Source organism: Schistocerca nitens, chromosome 8 (assembly GCF_023898315.1).
Source record: "Schistocerca nitens isolate TAMUIC-IGC-003100 chromosome 8, iqSchNite1.1, whole genome shotgun sequence".
Taxonomy (NCBI): Eukaryota; Metazoa; Arthropoda; class Insecta; order Orthoptera; family Acrididae; genus Schistocerca; species Schistocerca nitens.
In genome coordinates this window covers 360,210,229-360,234,964 of record NC_064621.1, presented here as the reverse complement: position 1 = coordinate 360,234,964, position 24,736 = coordinate 360,210,229, and the positions used below count along the sequence as shown (strand labels likewise).

Below are 24,736 nucleotides of genomic sequence, written 5' to 3'. Positions count from 1 at the left end.
ATACACAAATCTGGTTCTGATGCCGGCGCTGCGAACTATCGGGACATGCAATTAAGTATATATAGGAGCCAATGTGTTCCTGGATTATGCCTCTTTCCCATGGTTGCCATAAACCCTGAGAAGAACAAGATCATGTGGTGAACAGCAATACTTGTGGACCACTGGTGGTGCCAGATGCTGCGATGGCTGTAGCAAAGGTAGCAGAATCCAATGACGGCAGCATGCAGAAGTTCTGATGGTGATGGTCCGTCTCGTGGGTGGGAGAAATATGAGGTGACAGAGAGTTGCAGTGACTGTTTCTGTGTGTGGTTGGTGTGAAGTTTGGCCATCTGATGCTTGAAAGTGCATACGAAGCATTCTGCTTCTCCGTTGGACTGCGGGTGAAATGGAACACTTGTTAGATGTTGAATGCCATTGTATTCACAAAACTGTTCAAAGTCATGTGAAGTGAACTGTGGTCCATTGTCGGACACAAGTACCGCTGGTGAACCTACTATGAAAAATTTTGAGCACAACACTTGAATGGTGCTATGTGATGTGGTAGAGTTCATAGACAGTGCAAATGGGAACTTGCTAAAAGAGTCTACTACTATGAACCAACGATTGTTCCAAAATGGTCCTGCAAAGTCTATGTGCACTCATTGCCATAGCGATTCAGTCTTAGGCCATGCTGCAAATGTCTGTGGTGGAGCGGATTGGTTTTCCACACATACGCGACACTGTACCACCATCTGTTCAATGTGGATGTCCATGCCTTGCCACGTACTGTGCCAGCGTGCTAACTGTTTAGTGTGAACAATTCCCCTAAGTCCTTGATGGAACAATTGCAACACATCCTTTTGCAACACATTGAGAAAAAGAACACGGGATTCTCCATTGTCATTTTGAACTAGAATCACACCTTGTTGAACTGAAAGACTATGCCGGCACGCAAAATATCAGTGCACAACTGAGTTCTGGATACTGTTCAATAAATGAGGCCAAGATGTGTGAATATAATGCAACAAAATCTTGAGGTCTAGGCCTGCTTCCATAGCCTGTGCAATATTTTGTAGTTCAAGGAAAAATATTCCAGCAATTCAGAGTCCTACACATTGATTTGGAAACAAGATGAGGCAGATGCATCAAAATCAGGGTCTGGGCCAATCAGAAGGTGAGATAGGGCGCCTGCATTGGCACACTTTGCCCTAGGTCTGTACACAATTTCATACTGATACTGCGAAAGCAACAAAGCCCGCAGTGCATGGTCTGTGCACAATTTCATACTGATACTGTGCAAGCAACAAAGCCCACTGTTGCAATTTTTGAGCAGTGCATGTAGGAACCGGCTTTGATAGATTAAACAAGGACTGCAAAGGTTTATGATCTGTCACTAAATAGAACTTGCGACCTTACAAATAGTGAAACTTCCTGGCAGATTAAAACTGTGTGCCCGACCGAGACTCGAACTCGGGACCTTTGCCTTTCGCGGGCAAGCGCACACTCCGCTGCAGAGTGAAAATCTCATTCTGGCTTACAAATAGTGATGGAATTTTGCCACACCATACACAATAGCGAGAGCTTCATTTTCAATTTGAGAATAATTGTACTCAGTTTGAGTTAATGACTTTGAGGCACAGGTCTGTCCTGTGCACTAATTCTTTGCGAAAGCAGTGCTGATTCCATAGGAAGAAGTGTCGACTTAAAAAACTACCAGCTTGGCAGGGTCTATCACTAAGCAAAGCATTTTTGAGTTTTTGAAATGCGTCTTGACAGTCTTTAGTCCACACAAAGGGTACATTTTTGTGCCGCAAGCAATGCAATGGAGCCGCAATCCAAGCAGCAGTTGGTATGAACCGAATGTAGTATGTCATGTTTCCTAGTACTGACTGCAGTTCAAACACATTGCGAGGAACAGGCAAGTCATGGATTGCAAGCAAATGAGATTGTAGGGGATGCTTTCCCTGACTGTTTATCACATGACCTAAGTACTCTAGTTCAGTTTGAAGAAAGTCACACTTTTCGAGACAAGACTTGAGTCCTTCTTCATGCAACACACGAAAAAGAGTACGCAAATTTGCAATGTGTTCCTCTGGTGTATGACCTGTGACAACAATACTGTCAAGGTAGTTTGAACAAAATGTTACTTTTGCAGTCAGCTGTTCTAAGTAATGTTAAAAAATGGCAGGCACAGAAGCACTGCCAAAGGCCAAATGCAAATAATTGAACAGTCCTAAGAGTGTATTTACAACAAACACTTACTGAGATTCTTCATCCAATGAAATTGGCAAATAGGCATCATGGAAATCTGTCTCAGAGACGTAACATCCTGCACCAAGCCTGTCTATGAGTTCTTCAGGGCGAGGTAATTGATAAGTGTCAGCTACTGTCTGTGGGTTGACTGTAGACTTGAAGTCAACACAAATGCAAATACGACCAGAAGGCTTGGCAACAAAACTAGTGGACTTGAATGTGAGCAATTACACCCTGCTCTTGCAATTCTTTCAATTCACTGGCTGCTTTGTCTCTTAAAACAATTGGAATGGGGCAGGCCTGAAAAAACTTAGGCTGTGTATTCTCTTTCAATGTAACATGCGCTATAAAGTTATTAGATTTTCCTATTCCTTTGGAAAATAGTTCAGGAAATTCTTTAAGCAAACTAGCTACATAGGCTTTTGGATCAAAATCTGATATGGAAAGTACATTGTCTTGGATGCTAAGGCCAAACAAATCAAAGGCTTCTAAACCAAAAATGTTCTCACTGTCTCTTGATTTCAACACGGTACAATTCACTGTCCTGAGTGACTTTTGTATGTGGCAGGCAAACTACACTGTCCGAGCACTGAAATTTCCTGTCTGTTGCAAGCAATGATGTGCTTGCTAGATTTAGAAAAGCATGGTGAGCCTAACCGTACGTACATGGCATGATTACACGAACTGACTGACGCACCTGTGTCTAACTGAAAGTTCACATGATGGCCAGCAATTCATAATGAAACAAACATTTTGTTAGAATGTCATTGCACAGCACTAGGAAGAGGAGGCACAACCTTAATCTTACTTCTGTCAGAACCTGTTGTAGGTTTGGAAACCACAACGTTCACTGCATGGGGGCATGAGCCTCTTTTTACTGGGAGTGGGTAAAATTTGCATTTTTGTGCCATTGCAAACAAACCGCTTGGACATGGCCATTCTTCTGCATGTGTAACACATTGCGTTACATGATGGGCAATCTTGTCTTTTGTGATGAGCAAAACATCTAGGGCAAGAATTCACTAAGTTCACAGGTCTGTTTATATGTTTACAAGGCTGTTCACACAGCTTGGATGTGCTCGCCATTGTGGCTGCTTGGGGTGGTCGCGAGCAAGAGCAACTCAACCTAACAAATCGGGACCTGGTCAAACTTTTCTGCCTCTATGGCACCCAAATCATATTGCTCTAAGATTTGCAACACTTGAGGAAGTGAAGGATAAGAGTACTTTAGGATCTGTTCCCGTATTCTACTATTGGGGACACTGAACTTTATAACATCTCAAATCATGAAGTCACTGTAAAAGCTGGCACAACTATAAAAGTTGCCACAACTACACTTAAGTTTACACTTCCTAGTCATTCCCATTAATTCTGTATACTGCTGATAGTACGTCTGTTCTGGCTTTTTCTTCAAATGAAAAAAGTTATATCTGGCTACAGATACTTGAATTTGATGGTCATAGTACTTGGTTAATGCAGTGATTGCTTTATCATAACTGAGTTCCTTATGATACGGAGTTGGGAATAGTTCTCGTATTAACCTAAACACTGGGGACCCTGCAATCGAAAGAAAGTATTGTTGCTTCACAGTACCTTGAATGCGATGAACTACACGATGAGCTTGGAACTGTGTCAGGTATTCATGCCATTTCTCTTCTGTGTCATTAAATTGACGGAACATAGGTATGCTGGGCTGCGGCACTAGTTGGGTGTGTCAGTCGGTCTGTTGTGCGACCGCCATTGCTTGTGCAGCCAGAAGTTGTTGTACCGTCGTCAGCAAGGCAGCAATTTGTTGGTTCTGAAACTGAAAAGCCTGTGTTAGATCCATTCCATTGGCTGTCTGCGACTGAGGTGTGGGGGGAGGGGGTGGAGTGGGCAGGGTAGCCATGGTTTACACACGTACATTATAGCAAAAAGCAAGCAAAGCCTTTGAAAAGAGAAATTTGATTAGTTCTGCAGCTCCCCTCCTGAAATACATGCAAGAACACAACAACAAATTTGTAATTATAAATTCCTGTAATCTGAAACACAAGAGAAGTAAGCAAATTTCTTCTTCACTTAAGGATTCTCGCCGCCACTGTTGTATTCTCTAAAGCTGCATTTATGTCACATCTCACTGTCTCAGTAGAGCTGTACCATGGGAAACAAGGAGAGGATGTAGGTCGGCGACTGATATCCTTGTTCTATAACACAAACTGCACGCAATTAATAACTGGGTTCTTTATTCATAAACAAAGAGCTACTTAACTTAAGTTTCTGTGTGCTGTGGTACAAGCTCTCTCCTGTGTAGTCCACGTAGCATCATTGCTGTTGAAGTAGAAGTCCACTATGTTCACTGTAAGGTTGCTATGTGCTGCCTGTCTCTGTGCTAGAGACTACATCTGTGGCTCCATCTTGGTCACAAGCTGGAACTCCATGACATACAGACTCAAACTAACTGGCTAAATTAACCGGCTAACTGGCCCTCCAGTCCGCCATGGCGATCCTAAATACTGGCAGCTGAGAGGATGTAAGTGGCGCATTTCCAGTGAGTCTTGTCGTTGGCCTCCATTGATACTCTCATAACCTCTATGCCGCATGATGAGCTGGTGCCAGTGTATGCTAGCACAGGTGTAACCAGCATCAGGTGTGGTTAGTAGAAGGCAATCGCTGGAAAGACAGGGATGTGGATGATCCAAGAAGGATATCTGGAAAAAGGAGCGACATGCAGGACCATTGTCAAGAAAGGGCAACCAGGCAGCAAAGATGGCAACACCCAGTGGGGCCAGGCCTTGCAGCGAATGTTCCACTAATGGAGTATAGGAGGCGCAGGGAAATCCATGAGGCTACATGAAATGACTGTGTTGAAAGATGTCTGTAGGTGGCATCCCCACAGGGGCACCACAGGGCAGGTTCTCACAGACGGCAGAAGGCAAAAGTGCCTGTTGGAGAAGAAGATGAGAACATGAGATGGGCAACACCCACACTGAGAAGGAAGGAGGTCTGGGAGAGTAAGCAGGGCTCTAAGAACAGTTGCTGAATGTCAGTAACAGGCAATCTGAACCATTGACAACATGTCAGGAGGGAACAAAGAATGGACAGTGGAGAGCTCATGAAGAGGACAGGAACAAAGGACTGGGATGCACAAGAGCAGGGCCAAAGGAGGAGAATGTTGAATACACCAGCAGCATACAGTCCTTTGGTTGGTGGGCCAGCGGCACACATTCCAGCAACATGGATAATGCCAGTGCTGCTGGAGCCTGAAAGCGATGACACAAGGCCCAGTGGCATCAGAGCAGGGGGCATCAAAGCAGGAGGCACCCGAGAGGGTGGGCACCGTAAGGGGAGGTACCAGACCAGGAGACACTGGAGTGGTAGATGCCTGTGGGGGCTGTATAGTGTGGGCGACACTTATGTGAGCAGTGCTAGAGAGGGCCGTGCCAGAGTAGGTGATGCCGGTGCTGGTGGTGCTGGAGCAGGAAGCACCGGAGCTGCCTGGTGGAGCCTGAAGCACACGAGCTGGTGGAACCCATGGTGCAGAAACTGGAGGAGCCAGATGCATAGACACCGGCAGAGCATGAAATTCAGAAACCAGCAGCACCAGAGCAGGGGGTGCCAGGTGAGCTGGTGGCACCTGAGGTGCTGGCAGGACCAGAGCTGGCAGTGCTGGAGCTGGTGCCTGGGATGTGGGGGCTGGAGGCACAGGAGCTGTCAGGGCTGTTGCCAGTGGTTCAGGAACCAAGAGCACTAGAGCCAGTGACCTTTGAGCTGGTGATGCTGGAACTGGTGGTGCTGGAGCCAGTCACAATGGAAATGGTGGCACTGGAGTCAGCGGCATTGTAGCTGGTGGCACTGGAGTGTGTGATGCAGGAGCCACTGGTGCACAAGTCAGTGGGACAGGAGCTACTGGCACTGGATCTGGTGGCAGGTGGCACTGCAGATGTTGGTGCTGGAGACTGCAGAGGAGCTGGGGCCAGCAGCAAGAGGCCAACGGTGTCATGGCCTGAGAGATGATGTCCGGGCAGTGGGCACCAGGCACGGAGCATCAGGACGGGGGACAGTGAGGGTGAGTCAGTGCAGCAACACTGGAGGCGAGTTGTTAGGAGCAGAGGGGATGAAGGTGGAGGTGCCAGAGATGGCGAGGAGAGAAACACTGAGAAGAGAAGAAACCTGAAGGAGGCAGGTCAGTGCAGAATGGAAGGCAGGTCAGAAATTCAAGACACTGTCAAACTCAAAAGGCTGTGGAGGATGGGTATGGATGGTGTCAGGATAGGTGAAGCACTGTCAGTGAAGCACAGCTGTTCGTAACAAATGCTGTGCACATTGCAGAAATTGTGCTGTCCTGTTTGTAACACATGGGCCTGTCATCCCCAAACAGTGCTGGGTCTAGTAAGTGATGTCCTGAGTCCAATGATGCAACAGCTGGCCTCGTGACTGGGCAAGTTGCAGGAGAAATAGTTCTGTCATGGAAGGATCCGTAGCAAAAGGGCAAGTGAGAACAACATGGAAACATAAAAGAGGGTCCAATTTTTACAGGAAGCAAGAGAAGCAGATGAGTACAGTGAACTGGAACAAGGAAGGAAGCTGCGGTAGCACAAGGCTAAAAAACAAGGCAAAAAAGGGAGAAGAAGACAGAGAATCACAGAACACGGAAGAGTAAATTGCCTGGCTGAGCAGTAAACATGGTATGAAGTCCCAAAAACAAAATTGTTGTCATTGAGATAAGAGCAGTACAGGAAAGAAGACAGCTTTTACCCCATCACTGCTTTAGTATCCCATTGTGTGGTTGACCTGCACAAGGACAGAGATGTGCCCAGTAACCACAAACAACAGAACTTTATTAATAACAGAGAGAGTACACAATAATGTTTGGCTATGGGTAGCTACTGAAATGGCTTCAAAATGAAAGCAACTAAAACATCATTCTGATCCAATGAAAGTTTGTCACTAACACAGTAACAGTTCTTGAAAGTAGGAGCCAAGAACATCAGTACTAGCAGTAAAACATATTGTCATAGGCAAAGTCTGTACATAAGGCAGCACTGATGAAGTCTTGGGCTCTGAAAGACGTGTGCTGCTCTGATGAATGTATTCACGGACTTCAGATGTTGAGCATTGAAAATGGAACTTGCACTGGCTGGCTGGCTGTTGGACAGTGACCTATAAAGGCTGCCCAGTGGAGGAATACCAGGAAGTTCTCTATTATCATGAGGGTTGTGGAAGTGACATAGTGTCGACTGTATCTTACAGGTGTGGTGCTCTCACACACTGCAGTGGCTGTCACATTCAAGATGAGCTCCAGCTGAGTTGCAGGTATCTTGACAGAGTGGCAATGCACAGCACTCTGTTGTGTAGTGCGTGGCTGGATCGTAAGGTGCCAGCCAAATGCCACAAAAACAATTATAAGAACAAAAATCACAGTTAATAAAATGTTCCAGGCTATTATTCTGTGGTCAGAACCTGACATTTCGTCCCCATCTGTGGAGGGCATTTTCAAGTGGGATTGTAGCTTTGTTGAATGTGTGATTGACAACTTGGCTTGCTACTGATTACAGCAAAATTCCACTTCAGCAAGCTACCGCACAGTGGCGTGGTGTCACATGTTTTGAATACTTGAGTGCAATTGGCCGTTGTCGACTGCCATCATCTGCTGTTGCTATCATCCCATGGCAGAAGACTGGTACACATCATCTTCAGCACTGGGATCCGAATTTCATTCAATTTCACGCCCTTCTCCTTCCTATTGAAATTCTTGGGGTGTTTCACAATCTCTATGGCCTCTCTGTACAGCCTTTAATGGTATCCACTTGTGGCTGCCAATAGTTGAGCCTTATCAAAATGAACGTTGTGGTCTCCTGGCTGGAAAGCAAATTCCACAACAGCTGATCTGTCTGTCTCCCATCTTTTGCAATTGCCCTTGTGCTCTTTGAGTTACTTTTTGACAGTTCTTTTTGTAGTCTCCACATACACCTCCCCACTACTACACGGAATCCTATAAATTCCAGCTTTTTGCAGCAATTGACAAACATTCTTGGCTGATTTTAGGTGATCTTGTATCTTCCGTGTTGGTGTGTAGACTACCACAACGTTCCGCTTTTTCAGGATTTTTCCTATGCAGTCAGTCACATTCTTAATGAATGGCAGGAAAACTTTTGATTTCACCAGCGCTTGAACATCGCTATGATTTCTACACTTTGGTCTGAATGCTCTTTTCACTTCAGTGAATTATCATTCTTAAGCAATGCACTGGTGAGAAGTTTTAATTCTGAATCAAGTAGCCATGGTTTACAAATTTTCATTTCTCTATCTGCCAATGTTTTTATGATGCCTCGCTTTTGTACTACGAAAAAAAAAAACTGTCAAAAAACAGCTCAAAGAGCACAAGGGTACTTGCAGAAGAGGGGAGAATAACAGGTCAGCTGTTGCAGACCATGCTTTCCAGCCAGAAGGCCACCACATTCATTTTGATAAGACTCAAGTACTGGCAGCCACAAGCGGATACCACAAAAGGCTATACAGAGACGCCAAAGAGATCTTGAAACACCCCAAGAATTTCAATAGGAAGAAGAAGGGCATGAAACTGAATGAAATTTGGATCCCCTGAAGATGATGTGTACCAGTCTTCCACCATGGGATGATAGCAACAGCGGACAATGGCAGTCAACAACGGCCAATTGCACTCACATATTCAAAACATGTGACGTCACACCACTGCGTGGAAGCTTGCAGAAGTGGAATTTTGCTGTAATCAGTAGCAAGCCAGAGTGTCAATCAGACATTCAATGAAGTTACCATCCCTGTTGAAAATGTCCTCCACAGATTGGGATGAAATATTGGGTTTTAAGGTGAAGTCCATTCAACCATGGCATAACAGCCCATAACCCTTTATTAACTGTGATACTTCCAGCCATGAAAATTTACATTTTAAAAAAGAACAAAAATCATTTGAAATGCAATTACTCCAGTAAATGCTTCACAAGATATCCAAGATGCCCCCTCACTGTGGCACTTGGCTGGCTGAGAATGCGGAGGACAAATTATACTGGACAAGTTGACCTAGCCAATGTGCAAGATGCAGCACTAGATGTGACTAGGAATGGCAGAAGTGAGCAATAGAACTCAACAATGACAAACAGCTTAGCCATTAATCTAACAAAAACTCACATGGAACCAGAACATGTATAACTTAAGAAACTCAGTTTTGTCTGGTTTGCACTTAGAAATCTCTCTCATTAGGCTCACCAATAGGCATAACTACTAGTACATGATGGGTATTGTCGCTAAGTACTGTCCTATGGCCTACTTCTGAGGCAATAGAGCTACAGTCAAAAAGATATTTATGACTACTAACAATAATGAATTTAGGATGATTACTGAAATTTACAATGACAGTACTAACAATACCCATACAGACGTTGAGATTCAGAATGGAGTTTTATAGTTTTCTATTCTGGTCCAATGTCTTTAAAAGCTTGCTGGTAGACACCATGTAGGACATTGTCCACTACTGCTATAATACACTGCCTGGCCCGCAAGACATGGGTGGATGTCAGTGTAACTTGGTACATGTACACACCATCAGTAGTTTCAATTTTCTGTGATGGGTAGAATGGCCACCAGAGAGCATTAGTTTTTCTCATTTTTAGTGTTGTTGCCTGGTCTGGTATGCTATATTAGGTGCTAGTGGGTAGAAACATGAAATATCCAGATTTTTGGGGCATTCAGATACAACAGCAGCCCAATACTGAACTGCCTGGGAATACGTCACCAAGGTTCCAGTTGACCATATCTGATCACCACAAAGGAGAATCGCCATATTGCACCTTAATCATTTCATAATACCTTTACATTTGCAATTGCCATCCAAAACAAGTAACTACCTACACCATTCTGCATCATTGGTCACAGGATAGCAGCATCCGGACTAGGAAATTACTGTCCCGTGCATAGACTGCTCCTAGGAACACAACACAAATAGCTGCATTTTGTGTGGTGCCATAACTGGAAAGCATGGACTGCTGATGAATGGCTTTGTGATGTGTTCAGTGCTGAATCACAGTTCTGCACTACTCTAGATGACCATCATCAGAAACTGTGGTGGTGTCCTAATGTGAGGTTCCATTCATTGTATTACTCCTTGTGTCATGGTGTGGGGAGCCACTGGGTGTGGAATTAAGAAGGGCTAGCAGTGACTGAGGGAACTCTGACGTATGACTTTCTACACAACTGTAAGGAGAGGGAGGCTACAGAGTAATTAAGCAGCTGTTCTCATAGGAAAACTGGACAAGAGCAGTAATATTACTGAACAATTTAAGACAGTAAACAGAAGATTTTCTTAACTTGAGTTTCCCCAGATGTATGAAGACTCCCAAGAAATAAAACAGCAAGAAATAAGTCTCCAGCTCACACAATAGCAACAAGGATGAAGCTCTCTGAACTAAGCACAAATGATGGTGTCAGAGCCACAACTGGGCAGTGTCTGCACAGCATCATGTAGCAAAGCGGCTCTGAGCACAAGTGGGCTGGGTGCCTGGCACCAGCCATCCTATATTATGGAAGCTGAAAGTGCTCATTGCCCAGAGCCACTGGAGGCACGGCTCTGTGGTCACACACATTGTGTCCATCAGATACCACGTGACTGCTACCAGCAACTGATGGGAACTTGCAATTCCGTTGCCAACCTTATGATGCCAGTAGGGTGGTATTGATACATGATGCCACAAAAAGTACATCACAGACATCCTGAGCCCTCACGTGTTATCTCTCATGTAACAGTATCACGGTACCATTTTTCAGCAGGACGATGCTTGTCCACTCATGCCACATGTCTCTATGAACTGTCTTTGTGATGTTGAGGTATTCCCGTGACCAGATCTGCTGCCAATATAACAAGTATGGTACAGGCTCAGTCACCAACTCTGTCCCAGTGCCAATATCCAGAATATCAAGGACCAGTTACAATAGTTGTGAGCCAGCTTGCCTCAGGAGAATATACAACAGCTTTCCAACACCATTTACAACCAAATCAGTGCATGCATCCAGGCCAGAAATGGTGCAGTGTCATACTGATAAGTTGGCTCATACTGCCAAGTTCTCTACAAATTTGAATTGATTTTGTAATCACTGCAATAACATCACATACCCTCCAAAACTGTGAAGTTTCATTTCATTTGCTCTGATTTTATAGGTGCAACACTTTTCTTTAATGCAGTGTATATCAAAAACAGCTGGATTTGCAGATGTTAATTTTGGTTAACATTAATATTTGTACTACACAGGTTTTTCATGTTTCCAGTATACAGACAATGAAGCTACATTAAGGCTTCATGTGATGCAATAGTTGGGTATGGTGGCTGATGATTATAATGGTGATGAGGAGATAGTGGTGGCTTTTTTCAAAATTAGTGTTTTTCTCCCACACTTACAAAGGCATCCACAAAATTTTACAAGAAGTGAGATTCAAAACTTTCAAGTTTTTAGACAAATGATTCAGTGAGTTTGAAAATGTGTCACATCCTGGGAAATAAATTTGACATAAAGTATACAAAACCTATTGCATCTCAAACAATCAATAGTTATCTACTTAGTATTTTCATGGTAGATTACTTTGGTACTTAAACAGAAGCCTATTTCTATATTATATAAAAAGTACTTCTTTTTATGTTGTTAATATAAAAATAGATGGCACCATTTTGATTCAACAATGTGAAATTACATCCTCGTATCATTGATCCACTGTATCCAACAAGTTATGATAGTACCAAAATCATTTATTCATGTAAGCTGAAAATTAAAAATTTGGAAGGAGAAAAAATGTCACAATGTTTGCGAAAATACTGCTGGATATCAATATAAATGCCACACTGATATTGCTTGAAGTGGAAAGATGGAATAAACTTTAAAACAGGAGATTCTACTTTGATGCTATCTATGAACCTTTGTTTACTTATAAAACTTCACATCTGTTTGTGTCAATGGATTTATTGCATTACTTTCAGGAGTTTTATGTTTATTTTTGACTGGCATAACTTAAGTTGATCAAAATGTGGTTTGAAAGCTAAACTTGTTTGGGTTGGTTAGGTAAAGTGTAGCCCAGGGTCAATATATGACTAGATGAATGTGGGGACCTCCCAAAACCATTCTCAAATTGGCCTTTAGAATTCGCTTTTAGCAGTCTCGGATCACACCAAGGTAATCCTTGTATCTCCAATTTGTCATATCATTGTGCAGCATGCCAAATGGAATACAGAACTGTCCCCAGCCTGGAGAGCACATTTTTTTCAACCTAGAAAATTTAAATTAATGAAATATAATCCCCTCTTCTAGTGTAGAAAATTGCATTTCATTTTTTGGCTGATGTGCTTGGGAGTAAGTATAGATGTATGCACCTTCAATACAGCATGGCTGTGTTCTTATGAGAGTACTACAGTGGCTCTGTCATGTAATACAGAATGCAGAATCTGCAAGCCTTTATGTGCCCCCCCCCCCCCCCCCTGCCCATGAGCAAAAGGCAAATTACACTTATGATTCAGTTGTGTGTCACAGGGAGCAGATGCCCTTATGGGAATTGGGTATGAATGACTGGTATGTATAGTGCTCCCATGCTTTTGAGTTGAGAATTGGCAATGGGAATCCATGAGCCAGGGTGTTAAAGAGTGGCTCCTTCCTGCAGCTCAGTAAGGTTTTAACCATAAAGTGACAGAAAATGTCTGAGGACATTATTTTCACACAGTTCAGCAAAAGTTCATACTCATATTGACTGCAGGTCACTGCCGAAATCACAACCAGACACGGAACAGGAATAATTTCCTTTGAACAGAGTGACAACTAAGAAAATCCAAGGTATATAGTGACTACTAAGGCTGCAGAATTTCTATGCATGGATGGCAATGTTAAATCTACAGTTCAGTGGGGTTGCAGATAACGGGTGCCAGAAATCTGGGAGATTTCAGTAATGAATAAAAAGGCTGTACTCCGATTCCATAAAGGGGCAAATACCCCCTCTTGCCCTCTCTAGCCCTCCATCCCCAGCCCCACTTTGCATATTTAAAATAAGTATTGTCATTATCAGTGTAGGTTATATTACCTCTAGTCATAAAAGGTTGTTAGCACACTTTAAAGGAGTAGCTTAGAATGTCTGCTTCAGCTTGCTGATGTGTGACTTGACTTGTTCCACAATTCCATGGGCTCTATTTCATGATGAAATAAATGGATCATGATGTGTGAATCAATGATTACTGAACATTCAAATTCACAAATTGCAACAGACAAGCAAAAACCTTCTTACCTAAAATAAATATTATTAACGCATGAAAAATCTTTTTGTTTGAATACATTATAATCAGAAAATTAAAATTATCTTTACTTATCAAAAATAAGAAAATATTTTTATACCTCAAAACTAGGTTTTGGATAACCTCAAGGGGAAAGACATGTTGTTTCGTCTAATACACTTTATTAGTTAAAAACAACATTAACATTACAATTTAAAATTTATTAAAATAATCAGAGTAGTCACCAAAGCTAGAACAGGCTCAAATCTTTAAAAAGACAACTTAAACAATTGCACCATTAAGAGCAGGACATGAAAATCAGAAGCACAGTGTTCCCAAAACAAGAAAAGTCTCATCAACTGGGCGTGGCTGCAACCAAATGAATTACAATAACAGCTGTTAAATGTACTAACAAATTGTAAGCTTAGGTAACCATTACACAATCGGATAACATTCATCCAAATACGGCAATGAACACAAGACACACCACTGATTGTAGCTGTTGAAAGGGCTCTCAGCAATGCATAACCCTTAATAAGAAAATACCTTAAGCAATAAAATACACGGTTCCTCAAACAGACCAACTGAGAAGATGTAAAATTTAAGCATAAATCCCCACCCGTATATTGCAACCAAACATTAACAGCAATCGTTAATAAATATACAATTGCCCAAAATTCATGATAAGTTGAAGTACGTGCCACTGAAATGTACTTCCCCAGCAGAAATTGACACAACCTTTAACAACTATACAGTTGCCCAAAATTCAAGACAAGTTGAAGTACATGCAATTGAAACATACTTCAACTGGTGCATACCAATAGAAAGTTTGACACAATAAGCATACAATTGCCCAAAATTTGAAGTAAACTGAGAGCTACAGCAGATGCCTATCACAGCCAACAAGGAACAAGCAGCCAACAGGTCTTAAACTTAACACACTAAGAAGCAGTAGTAAGAGTGCCAGCTTTAAAAGAACAGTTACAGAGGTATAATGAGTGAGAACCTAAGGCTTGGGAAACATGCCTTAACCTCCTAAACTCTTTAAATTCACCAAACAGATCTAACAACTGGTTCCCACATAAACAGCAACACTCTGCCGTGGCACGCATGAAGCTATCAACTTTATTTAACTTGAGCCACTGTGATGCTACTGGTAAGGGCAGCAGACTGCCAATCAACCCAAATACCATTCGACGACAGGCAAATAAAACACACCTCTGCTCCGGGTCCAGGCAACAGGAATGGGTTTTTTGCCATTAAAGCTGGTCTGCCAATGCACATAAAAAGGGAACAGTAATCTGCACAAATACAGTTCCACACAAGAATGGCAAGGGCATAAAAAATATATATAATCACTCATGAATATCAGTAACTTTTAGGGAATACTCTTGTACTTGCACAACATATGGCCTATGACAGGCATGGCATTACAGTATCAAGTACTCCAAATAAGAAAACAACACTTAACTCCATTCAGGTGTGAAGGAGCTGTGACTTGCAGGATTCCAGGCAGGACGTTATAGCCTCAAACCCACACAAGCAATCATCAAGGTGACGAAAAACCTTAAGTTTGTGGAGTAAGCTGGGAACTTGTCGACAAAGTTGCATGCAATGTCCATCTGTGTCCACACCGCCTGCTGCTATCAATTCTTCAGCAAGCTAGCCAGGCTTGCCCCAACCGATTTAACCTTATGCCACTTCTTCTCGAGACCAGTGCCAGACAGCAGGAGTCCACAAAAAGCCACAACTTGCCAGCGACCTACCCCTCAGCCAGCTGCCTTTTCCAGGCCCTGCCAAACCCACCACACCCGCACCTCGACCAGAGACCTCAGCTCGTGACACACGATCGAATCGATATCAGCAACCTAAGTGGTTAGTGGCACCAGCGGAATGCCATACTGCCAAGATTAGAGCCACCACGGCTCACTTTTGCTGTCTTATTGTTTTCCATTGTAATTAATTTGGCCTATGTTGGGAATGTAGTGACTGTTACTATCGATACAGCCCAAATATCCATGGCACCAGAAGAGTGGTCTTACTGATATAGTTCTTTGTGGATGACAGACTGCATGCTGTAACTATCGACTTTAACATCTGGTGGGAAGGCACTGGAATAGAAATGTGGCAACACTATGAGAAATAACAAACAACGTTTATTAAGAATATGTTATAAAAGAGAACTTAACTTGGATACAGTTTGGTGCCTGGTCCTGCATATCCTAAACTTAATATAGTGATGTTTAAATAAATTTGCTGCCTCTTGGTAATCATGACGTTTTCACTATGACTGAATTTCATGTTGGAGACACTCTTTGATTGTCTTATTACTCTGTAAATAGCAACTGCTAAGTTGAAATGTTGTCTTCTCAATGCAACTTCTAGAACCATTGTCATAACAAAAGTTTCATGTACCAGATGATTAACTTCAAACTATCACCATGAATATTACTGAAATATGCTATATAGCTCATAAAGAGTTGGGTCTCATTATTGTCGTTCAACACCACTTTTCTATCTCCTGTGGTGTCAGGTTCAGCTGAACTGGAAACCCGCCAGTAGCTCCCTACACTGACTATGTGACTGTGTGCTAGGCAACAGCTTTAGTTTTCTACTGGCAGGCATACTTAAACCCAGACATATTTGAAATGAATAAAGCTAGTGTTAGAAATAAAGGACAGATGGGGTGTTTACAAAATTACTTAAATAAGAGTCATATTCAGCTCAAACAAACAGATAAACTGAAATCTTCTGTTGTGTTTACAAAGAAGCTCACTGTTAGACAAATTTAACCACATTGAAACAGGTAGCAAAGAATGTTTTAGTTGTTCAGTAGAAACACAGAATAAATCTAACAGATATTTGAGGATATAAACCACAAGAAATAAACAAAGACATAAGATAATGAGGTGAGTGAGAGAGTTATCATTAAATAATAACACAACAGTGCTAGGACATTAAGCATTAACTGAGTAATTTATTCAAACTGTTTATCACAACTGGTAGTCTTTCTTTAGCATCTGAGGTTCCAGCACTTTGAGCTTCTACAGACATGGCATTTAAACTGCAGGTCCATACTGTCCACGAGCTGGCCATACTTATCATGGAAGCACATGTTATTCCCTCAAAGACTGGCTAAAAAGCGCAGATGATTACTGTTGTCAGGTCTTATTTAAATCCTTTGGCCCTGAAAGAAATGGTTGACAGGCCAGAGTGGCATTACTTTTTATGTCCAACCAGTTTACACGACAATAGTCCAATCCAAGATGTTGAAACATATCCTGAAATTTTTCAAGCAGTAAGGCAGCACTGTAAGAAATGCAGTATCAAAATTCTTAGCTGCTAAGGCACACGCCAAGTTCCCCCCCCCCCCCCCCCCCCCCCCCCGCACCCCGCCTCCCCCCTGCACGAAGAACTGCTTACAACAGTGGTTTGTACACCCCAAGCATGTGAATAGGTGAGTAAGCACAGGAAACTGTGATAAGCAGACATAGTGCCATTTAGTGTGAATTCAAAGCGTACACACATGAATTTTAAGCACTTAAACCATACCAAAAATGTCTTCAATCATAATTTTTTTTAAATAACTTGCAGTTCATATTGACAGCTAAACTGTTGTAGATGCAAGTTTTACACAAGTGGCTAGCAGAGGAAAGAAAATGAAGGCAGTGTTTGACATTACATTACAACTTCCATCAATGTTGACTTTATTATTATTAATCATGAGGCTGAATCATACTATTAGTTCCAGATGGAATCCCAATTATGTTAACAGTCTTTTCATGGTCCGCCTGAAGATGTGCTGTTGTGTGCAGGCCAAAGAGTACACCAAAAGCAGTGAACTATTTTCTGCAAATGGTACGTAGACATTTTCGATGTGAAAATTATTCGTTCCCATTTTTCCAGATTTTGCGACTTCGATTACAAAACTTTTGCAGGTAAACAGTCCTTCTTTTAATTTTTGGTCCTAATTTGCCTTACTGTTCCTGAAGACAGAGTTAAAGCTTTGGAAACAGTAATCCACTGATAAGAAACACTGGCGTTGTATACAAATGCATTCATCGACTGAACAAGCGACTGTGTCTTTTTTTCACTCAAAATCATAAAGTGCAGTTTACAGGAAACCTGATTGATTCACTTTATATGTGGCTTTTATGAGATAACAAGAACTTCAAAGTCAGTTATGAATTTCTCTATAATATTACCTGTTAATGATATCTCCTCTACATCTTTACTTCAGGTGAACTTCATAATTTTGCGAATTCCTTTTTTGTACATTTTTCTGCATCTGTTTAACTGGATGAAGACGTCTGGAAATTAGTAATGTTCATCTCCCTTTCAATTCAGAGCACCCAGTCTCACAGATCACTGACTCTCATGAGCAGTTCTAAGTCTTTCGGATCGTATTTCTTTCTGACTCTCATGAGCAGTTCTAAGTGTTACAGATAGCTTTTCTTTCATGCTTTTGTGAGTTTCATTTTGGCACATATTTCATACTTTGTGTAAACCTTTCTTCCACTTATACAATTCATGTTCAGATTTTACAAAATGAAACTGGCTTTGCACACTGTTTAAGTGTTTTCTCCCCCCTTCATTTAACCAAAAAATTTACAGCCTTTTCTTTCTCACTGAGAGCTATTGCTGTACATGTTCTCTTTGGGCTAATTAGCACAACATTTGTCATTCACATCAAAATTCACGGAATTGTCCAAGTTATCTCCTGTTTCTTACGATGTTTCCAAAATTTCGAACAAATTGTTGACATCACTTGAATGAAATTAACTATGTAGTAAATAACTCATATATAGCTCTTCAGGATATGTAGATGATTTTGACAGCATACTGTGAAAATCTGGAAGCTACACAAAGACAGATGCTATTAGCAAGCATATCTCAAGAAATCATAAAAAATTAATGCCATTTTATTTCTATTGTTAAAAGTTAGCAATACAGCATAGGTAACTGCTAATTATTGTCATTAAATGAGCAGCAAATTCGAGAGAGTATTAACTGTGAACAATTGTGACAGAGAAACTGAAATTCGCTTTACAAAATTAACCAAGGACATGCACCGACTGTGTTGCACATATGCTTTCTGCTACAGCTAAGCCAAAGTGTACATTTCACTAGCTGCCTGGTGACCTATGAATTTGGCAAATTTCAACATTTTTAAAAATACTTGCAGTGTGTCTTAACAACTAAAATTTTACATTGTGGTTCTTTCATTGTGTTTCTCCTCTACAAAAATTTTCAAGGCAGATATTGATATGTTGGATTGGACATTTTCCTTATTAGTTTTGCAGCAAGTTCTTAAAGTACCATTCTAGGGTGTTATCTTGCCATGGCCTTGTGGCTTTTTACTATCAGCTTCTTCTTGCAGCTATATCCTCACATGTAAAGGCAGGTTTTTATTCCACAAAGACTTGGTTTTAATGCCTATTGCAATTTTGGTGGTAATTTAGTAGGAAAGTTCTGGAAGAATGTAAATACTTTGGAATAAAGAAGACCACTCACCAAAAAGCAGAAGTGTTGACTCATTGATAGATACACACAAAAATAAAGAAAACTTGCAAGCTTTTGGGGTAATCCTTCTTCAATTTAGAGTACAAATATACACAAAAAACACATGTACACACAAAGTCAGTTTCACTTCGGTAGATTACTCCTCACCAGTGATCATTATCATAACTCATGGAACCACAACAGCAGTTAGTCAGTTATATGTTCCATAGACCATGTGAATGAGTCTTTTATCAAAATGATGTGGAATGAGTCAGTTTACAGGATATGTATGTGTGATTACTTTTGAATAGGACCTGATTCTTCTGGCATCCTGCCTACAGTTAAACTTCTCAAAATTTCATCTTCTTTCCAACCTTACGATCATAGCTCTATCCTTGCACATCTTTCTGTCTCTGACTCCATGATCTTAGCAAAGTAGTGCCCTTGCGAACTACAAAAAAACTTAGATTTTTCCTCATATATGGCATCATTGCCCTCTAAACATCATCAGGTTCATCATGTACTAAAGACACATTAAACTGCCAATAAAGTCCCCTAAAATATCCAAAACTCTTACCAAGTAATAAACATGTCTCACAACTAATTGTTCCCAACTCAAACTTCTCAATACAGTCACTCAGTATGCAGTTCACTGTTCTCTGTACAGTACTTACCATACAACTTTATTGTTTTTATTGATTCTAACCTAACTACATTCCAATGTACAATCCTCCTTATTTGCAATGGCTCAATATATAAAGAGAAAAACTTTTTCATTGTCCTTTCTGCTTGTTCGATAGTCTGTGCGCTTGTACCAACACCTTCTGTCCCACATGATATTTGTGAGTGGTGGCTTTTGTTGCCCATGGCTAAGTTTACCACGTCCTTGTGTCAGAAATCCCTACTTGATGGAAAATCGACCAAATCTCTTATTCTATCTGGTGGTGGTTGGTTTCTTAGTACTATAATCAGCCATCTGCACAATACATTTACTTACATGACAATCCAAATCTATACATTTATTTACAAAAGCATTTCCAATGCTCCAATATAATACCCTGTCTGACTTCATTTCCTCACAAACTCTTTTGTCAACAAATGGAAGTTCTGACTACAAGTCATTGCCTTAGTGACTTGGCCTTGTATCTCATATCAAACTTGTACCTCCTATACTGTGCATATCACGTCTCTGATCTGATGCCGCATTATCACGATGGTGGTGGTTTTAAATGGAGAAGATCCATATTTCCTCTGTGAGTACAGTGCCTTCTATCTGCGTAAGTACTCACATCCCACTTTCTTCTGCACATTTTGAAAGACCAAAAAATCTGCACGAACATTCTCACCTAGCTTTGTGTTACTAAACAAGCACATATCATTTGCTTGTACATTTGGCTTCTACAAGGTATAACCTTCCATATTATGCATATTACATTTACTTACGGACAGATTCGACACATTTCAGATTCCAGTAGAACTTCTGCCAATTTCATCCAAGAGTTTGATCAGGGCCCCCGCTTCCGGTAGGACCACTGCACCCACCTCATCTCCCAAATTCATTTGTTGCACATAACTTTCGCTGCTCTCTCCTACGCCTTCAGTGTTGCCTTCATGGGGTTGGCTCAAACTCACCCTGTCCTGCCTCGATACCAGTATCACACACTCACTTATTGCTATTTGCTCTTCCATGCTTGCTCAGTGGCAATTGTTACATCAGTTACAGGAATGACCACTCTGTCTTCATTAATTTCACTTGAAACATTTTCTACTCTGTTGCAGCCTTCTGCATCCATAATCTCACATACACTCGCAAAGCTGGCAGTGTGAAAAACCAGTGCCACACTACACTCGTTATTTTCTATAACTATTTTGTCATTGGACTTCTGCTGTCCCCCAAATATTAATAACTCATGTACCTCCACTGCTTCCAAATCTGGCACGATAGAGGTACCGTCTGAACCTTCAAGCTTATTTCTTACTGCCTCTGTCACCAGATCATGATTGTTTATCTCCAGCTGCTTCGTGGCCTGACACTATCATTATTTAATTGCTTTCGGTATTTTTTTCATGACATCTTCTACTGCCTCTATTCTTTCCTCAACTTGTTCCACGTGTATATTTCGCTCCTTTTGTATACACTCCAGATCATTAATTTGCTACTGCATGACTGGAAGTTGTGCCAACTGAGACCTGGTTCCATTTACTCCCATCTCTTGCCTATCTAATATTGCCTTCATCTCTTCTTTGCGTGTTTCTTGCCCCTATAACATTGCCTTCACCTCTTTATTGTGCACTTCTTGTTTCTTGTTATGCAATTCTTGCCTCTTACTGTACTTACTAGTTTCTTTCAAAATTTGCAGCAAACCCTCTCCCCTTACAATAAGCAGCTGATGACTTGGCTGCCTCACTAGAGCATCATTATGTGTCAGGTTACATACTCTATCATCCTCCCACAAATGTACTTCTTCGCTCTCAGAATTCTGTACGCCTAATCCTCCAATGACAGCACCCTCATAACTTGCATTATTCATCACTGCTAACTGATTTTGACTAACCTCTTCTCCACTGTTCTCAGCAATTATTAAATCTTCTACTCTGTCGTCTCTCTCTGCATGAACCAATACAACAACTGTTTCCATACTTACTTGGTTCCTACTTTGATTATAAGTCCTCATCCACTGCAAATTCTGATACTAATTCCATTCTTAATCTCCCATGTAACCTGCCTACTGCCAAATTTCATACAGTGAGTGAAACACTAATGCCCTTCTATGTCTAACCAATGGCAAAACAAAGCAATCAAAAAGGACCAAACCCACAAGCTGAAATAAATTCACAAATTAGTAAAAGCATTACAATGTTGGTCCAATGAAAACACATGTTCTGTTAGATCACATTAAGGATAATTTTCTCATCTGCTTGCCAATAAAATCCTCAATACTGTCAGTAAAACCTGCAATTCTGGCAAAATAATCTAGATAATGATTCTATAGTTTGCCTGCCCATAAAATTTCTAACTACATTTCAACAGAACTTACAACTTTAATTAAAAACATACTGGCAGGGACTTGCCATTTCTGTAAGTATTTACGGTCGAGCTGTACATAACTTAATATTCGTAGCAATTCCTGACATGCTTGTTCCTGTGGTGCTGGGGTTACTACTAACTTATGTGCTCACTAAACCTGCATACATTAGGGAAATTCCAACTAAGAGGTTACCTGGAATCTAATTTGCAATTAATAGTAGCCATAACACTAGGTTGTGGTTGCAGGATCATACTTACATCAAAATAACTTGGATAACTATTAAAATAAATACATGACCCAGTAACAGTTTTTATTAATTAAGAAGTAATGTAATATTTGGGTCTTCACAAGTAGCTTACACACTTGAAAAAGATTTTGTCTCGGTTGATCTTTCATGCAGAACAAAATAAGATTGCGTTAGAACAGAATTAAACTTGGAAAAAAAACTACAAATTGTGACATGTAATTCTAAATGAGGAGGCAAGACTATGGTTTAATTCATACAAGGGAACAAGTGCCATAACTTCTCATTACATGATAAAAAAAAGCACATTAATCTGGACCAGGACAAGAGTGAATATTTTATTCTAAACTGTTTTAGGAAAGTCAAAAGTATGTTTCCTGCTACAGGCTCAATTTGTTTTCAATTACAAACATCTTACTGCTCACTGGATGAAAGATTGACTAAACCAAAATTTAACTATCTCTCCCAAAGCTATGATCAAGACTGCACACAGCACCTTTACCACTGCAGCAGGAGGCAACATACTGCACCTGTGAGCTGCACCCATGGCTAGCCAATAAGCAACAATGGAGGTCACTTGCTAATGATATTCACCTCTGCATTCCAACAGTACAGCTGGATGAAATCAGCAGTCTTCCCAGTAAAAGTGGCTAACTGTGACATTACACTAGATGAGTTATGGCTCACTGAAAAGTTGATCTTGCAAAGGAGTGCTTGAACATAAAGTTTTCATGGAAGTGCTGACTTCTAGAAGAGCATGTCGAGGATGTTTGCGACTCAGAGCCTGAATGTAAAGTCATCTAAAAGGAAACTCTGTCTCTCCTTGTAGCCTGAGAGTACAGGATCTGTCTCATCTCCATCACCTATGGTTAGGCAGGTGGCAAATGTGGCACCCAACAAAAATCTCCGTAGCGATTTTTGACCTCCCTGCAGTGTGACTACTGTAGGACCAATCACACTTTATCATACAAAAAGCCAGATGCCTGCACCAAATTTTTCACTACTCCATTTACACACACACAGAGGCAAGCACATTTAACCTCCTCCACCAGAGTGCAAACTATAAAGAACATGTAGCTCTAAATGACGTCTTACGCTGAAGTGGCAAATGTCATGGGACAGCAGTATGCACATATACAGATGATGGTATTATCGCACACACAAAGTGTGAAGAGGCAGTGAATTGTTGGAGCTGTCATTTGTACTCAAGTGGTTCATGTAAAAAGGCTTCTTATCTGATTATGGCTACATGATGCGAATTAACAGACTTTGAACACGGAATGGTAAACAGAGCTAGATGCATGGGACATGTCATTTTGGAAATTGTTAGAAAATTCAATATTCTGAGATCCTAAGCATTAAGAGTGTGCCGAGGATACCAATTTCCAGATATTATCTCTCACAATGCAGTGCCCAGTAGCCTTCACTTAACACAACTGAGAACAGCTGCGATTGTATAAAGTTGTGAGTGTTAACAGACAAGAAACACTGCAGAATCAATGTGGGATGTATAACAAACATATCTGTTAGGACAGTGTGGCAAAATTTGGCATTAATGAACTATGACAGAAGATGACCAACGTGATTATCTTTGCTAATATCATAACATCACCTGCAGCACCTCACCTGGGGTTGTGACCATATCAGTTGGACCCTAAACAATTGAAAAACTGTGACCTGGTCAGGTGAGTTCCGGTTTCAGTTGGTAAGAGCTGATGGTAAGGTTCAAGTGTGGTGCAGACCCCACAAAGCCAGGGACCCAATTTGCCAATAAGGCATTGTGCAAGCTGGTGGTGGCTCTATAATGGTGTGGGCTGTGTTTGCACGAAAGTACTGAATCCTCTGGTCCAATTGAACTGATCAATGACCAGAAATGGTTAAGTTGAGCTACTTGGAGTCCATTTGCAGCTATTCATGGACTTCATGGCCCCAAATGACAATGGAATTTGTATGGATGACAATGCGCTGTGTCATTCAGCCCCAAACGTTCATGACTGCTTTGAAGAACATTCTGGACAATTCAAGAATGATTTGTCCACCCATCAAACATTTATGGGACGTACTTGAGAGGTCAGTTCATGCACAAAATCCTGCACTTGCAACACTTTTGCAATTATGGATGGTTACAAAATATACCATCCATAATTGCAAAAGTGTTGCAATTATGGATGGTTACAAAGCAACGAAGACATAATCCAGGCAGCTCTATCAGATGAAATAGCTGGCATTAAAGTGAATGGGCTAAACATTAACAATGTTAGGTTTGCTGATGACACTGTACTACTAGCTGGAAACCTCAAAGATCTACAATTACTTCTTGACAAAGTCGCAGAAAAAAGTGAAGAATTTGGCTTGACTCTTAACGTAAGCAAGACTAAGTTCATGGTGATATCTAAAACACACCAACAAGAAAATCTTACAAGCAATAGGGAAAGAGTCGATCAAGTACGTAAATTTAAATATCTCGGAACAATTGT

The 24,736-nt window shown here is 41.2% G+C and overlaps 1 protein-coding gene across 1 annotated transcript in view; it reads right to left on the bottom strand.

Moving 5' to 3' along the window:
* Positions 1-5,321: 5,321 nt before the first annotated feature.
* LOC126199568 (uncharacterized) overlaps positions 5,322-24,736 on the bottom strand; it is a 61,936-nt gene continuing 42,521 nt past the window's right edge. Inside the window, exons 2-3 of the mRNA XM_049936490.1 lie at positions 5,564-6,003; positions 5,322-5,471 (exon numbers count right to left, since the gene is read on the bottom strand). Coding sequence (XP_049792447.1) covers positions 5,322-5,471; positions 5,564-6,003 — 590 coding nt within the window. The remainder of the gene's footprint in view (positions 5,472-5,563; positions 6,004-24,736) is intronic.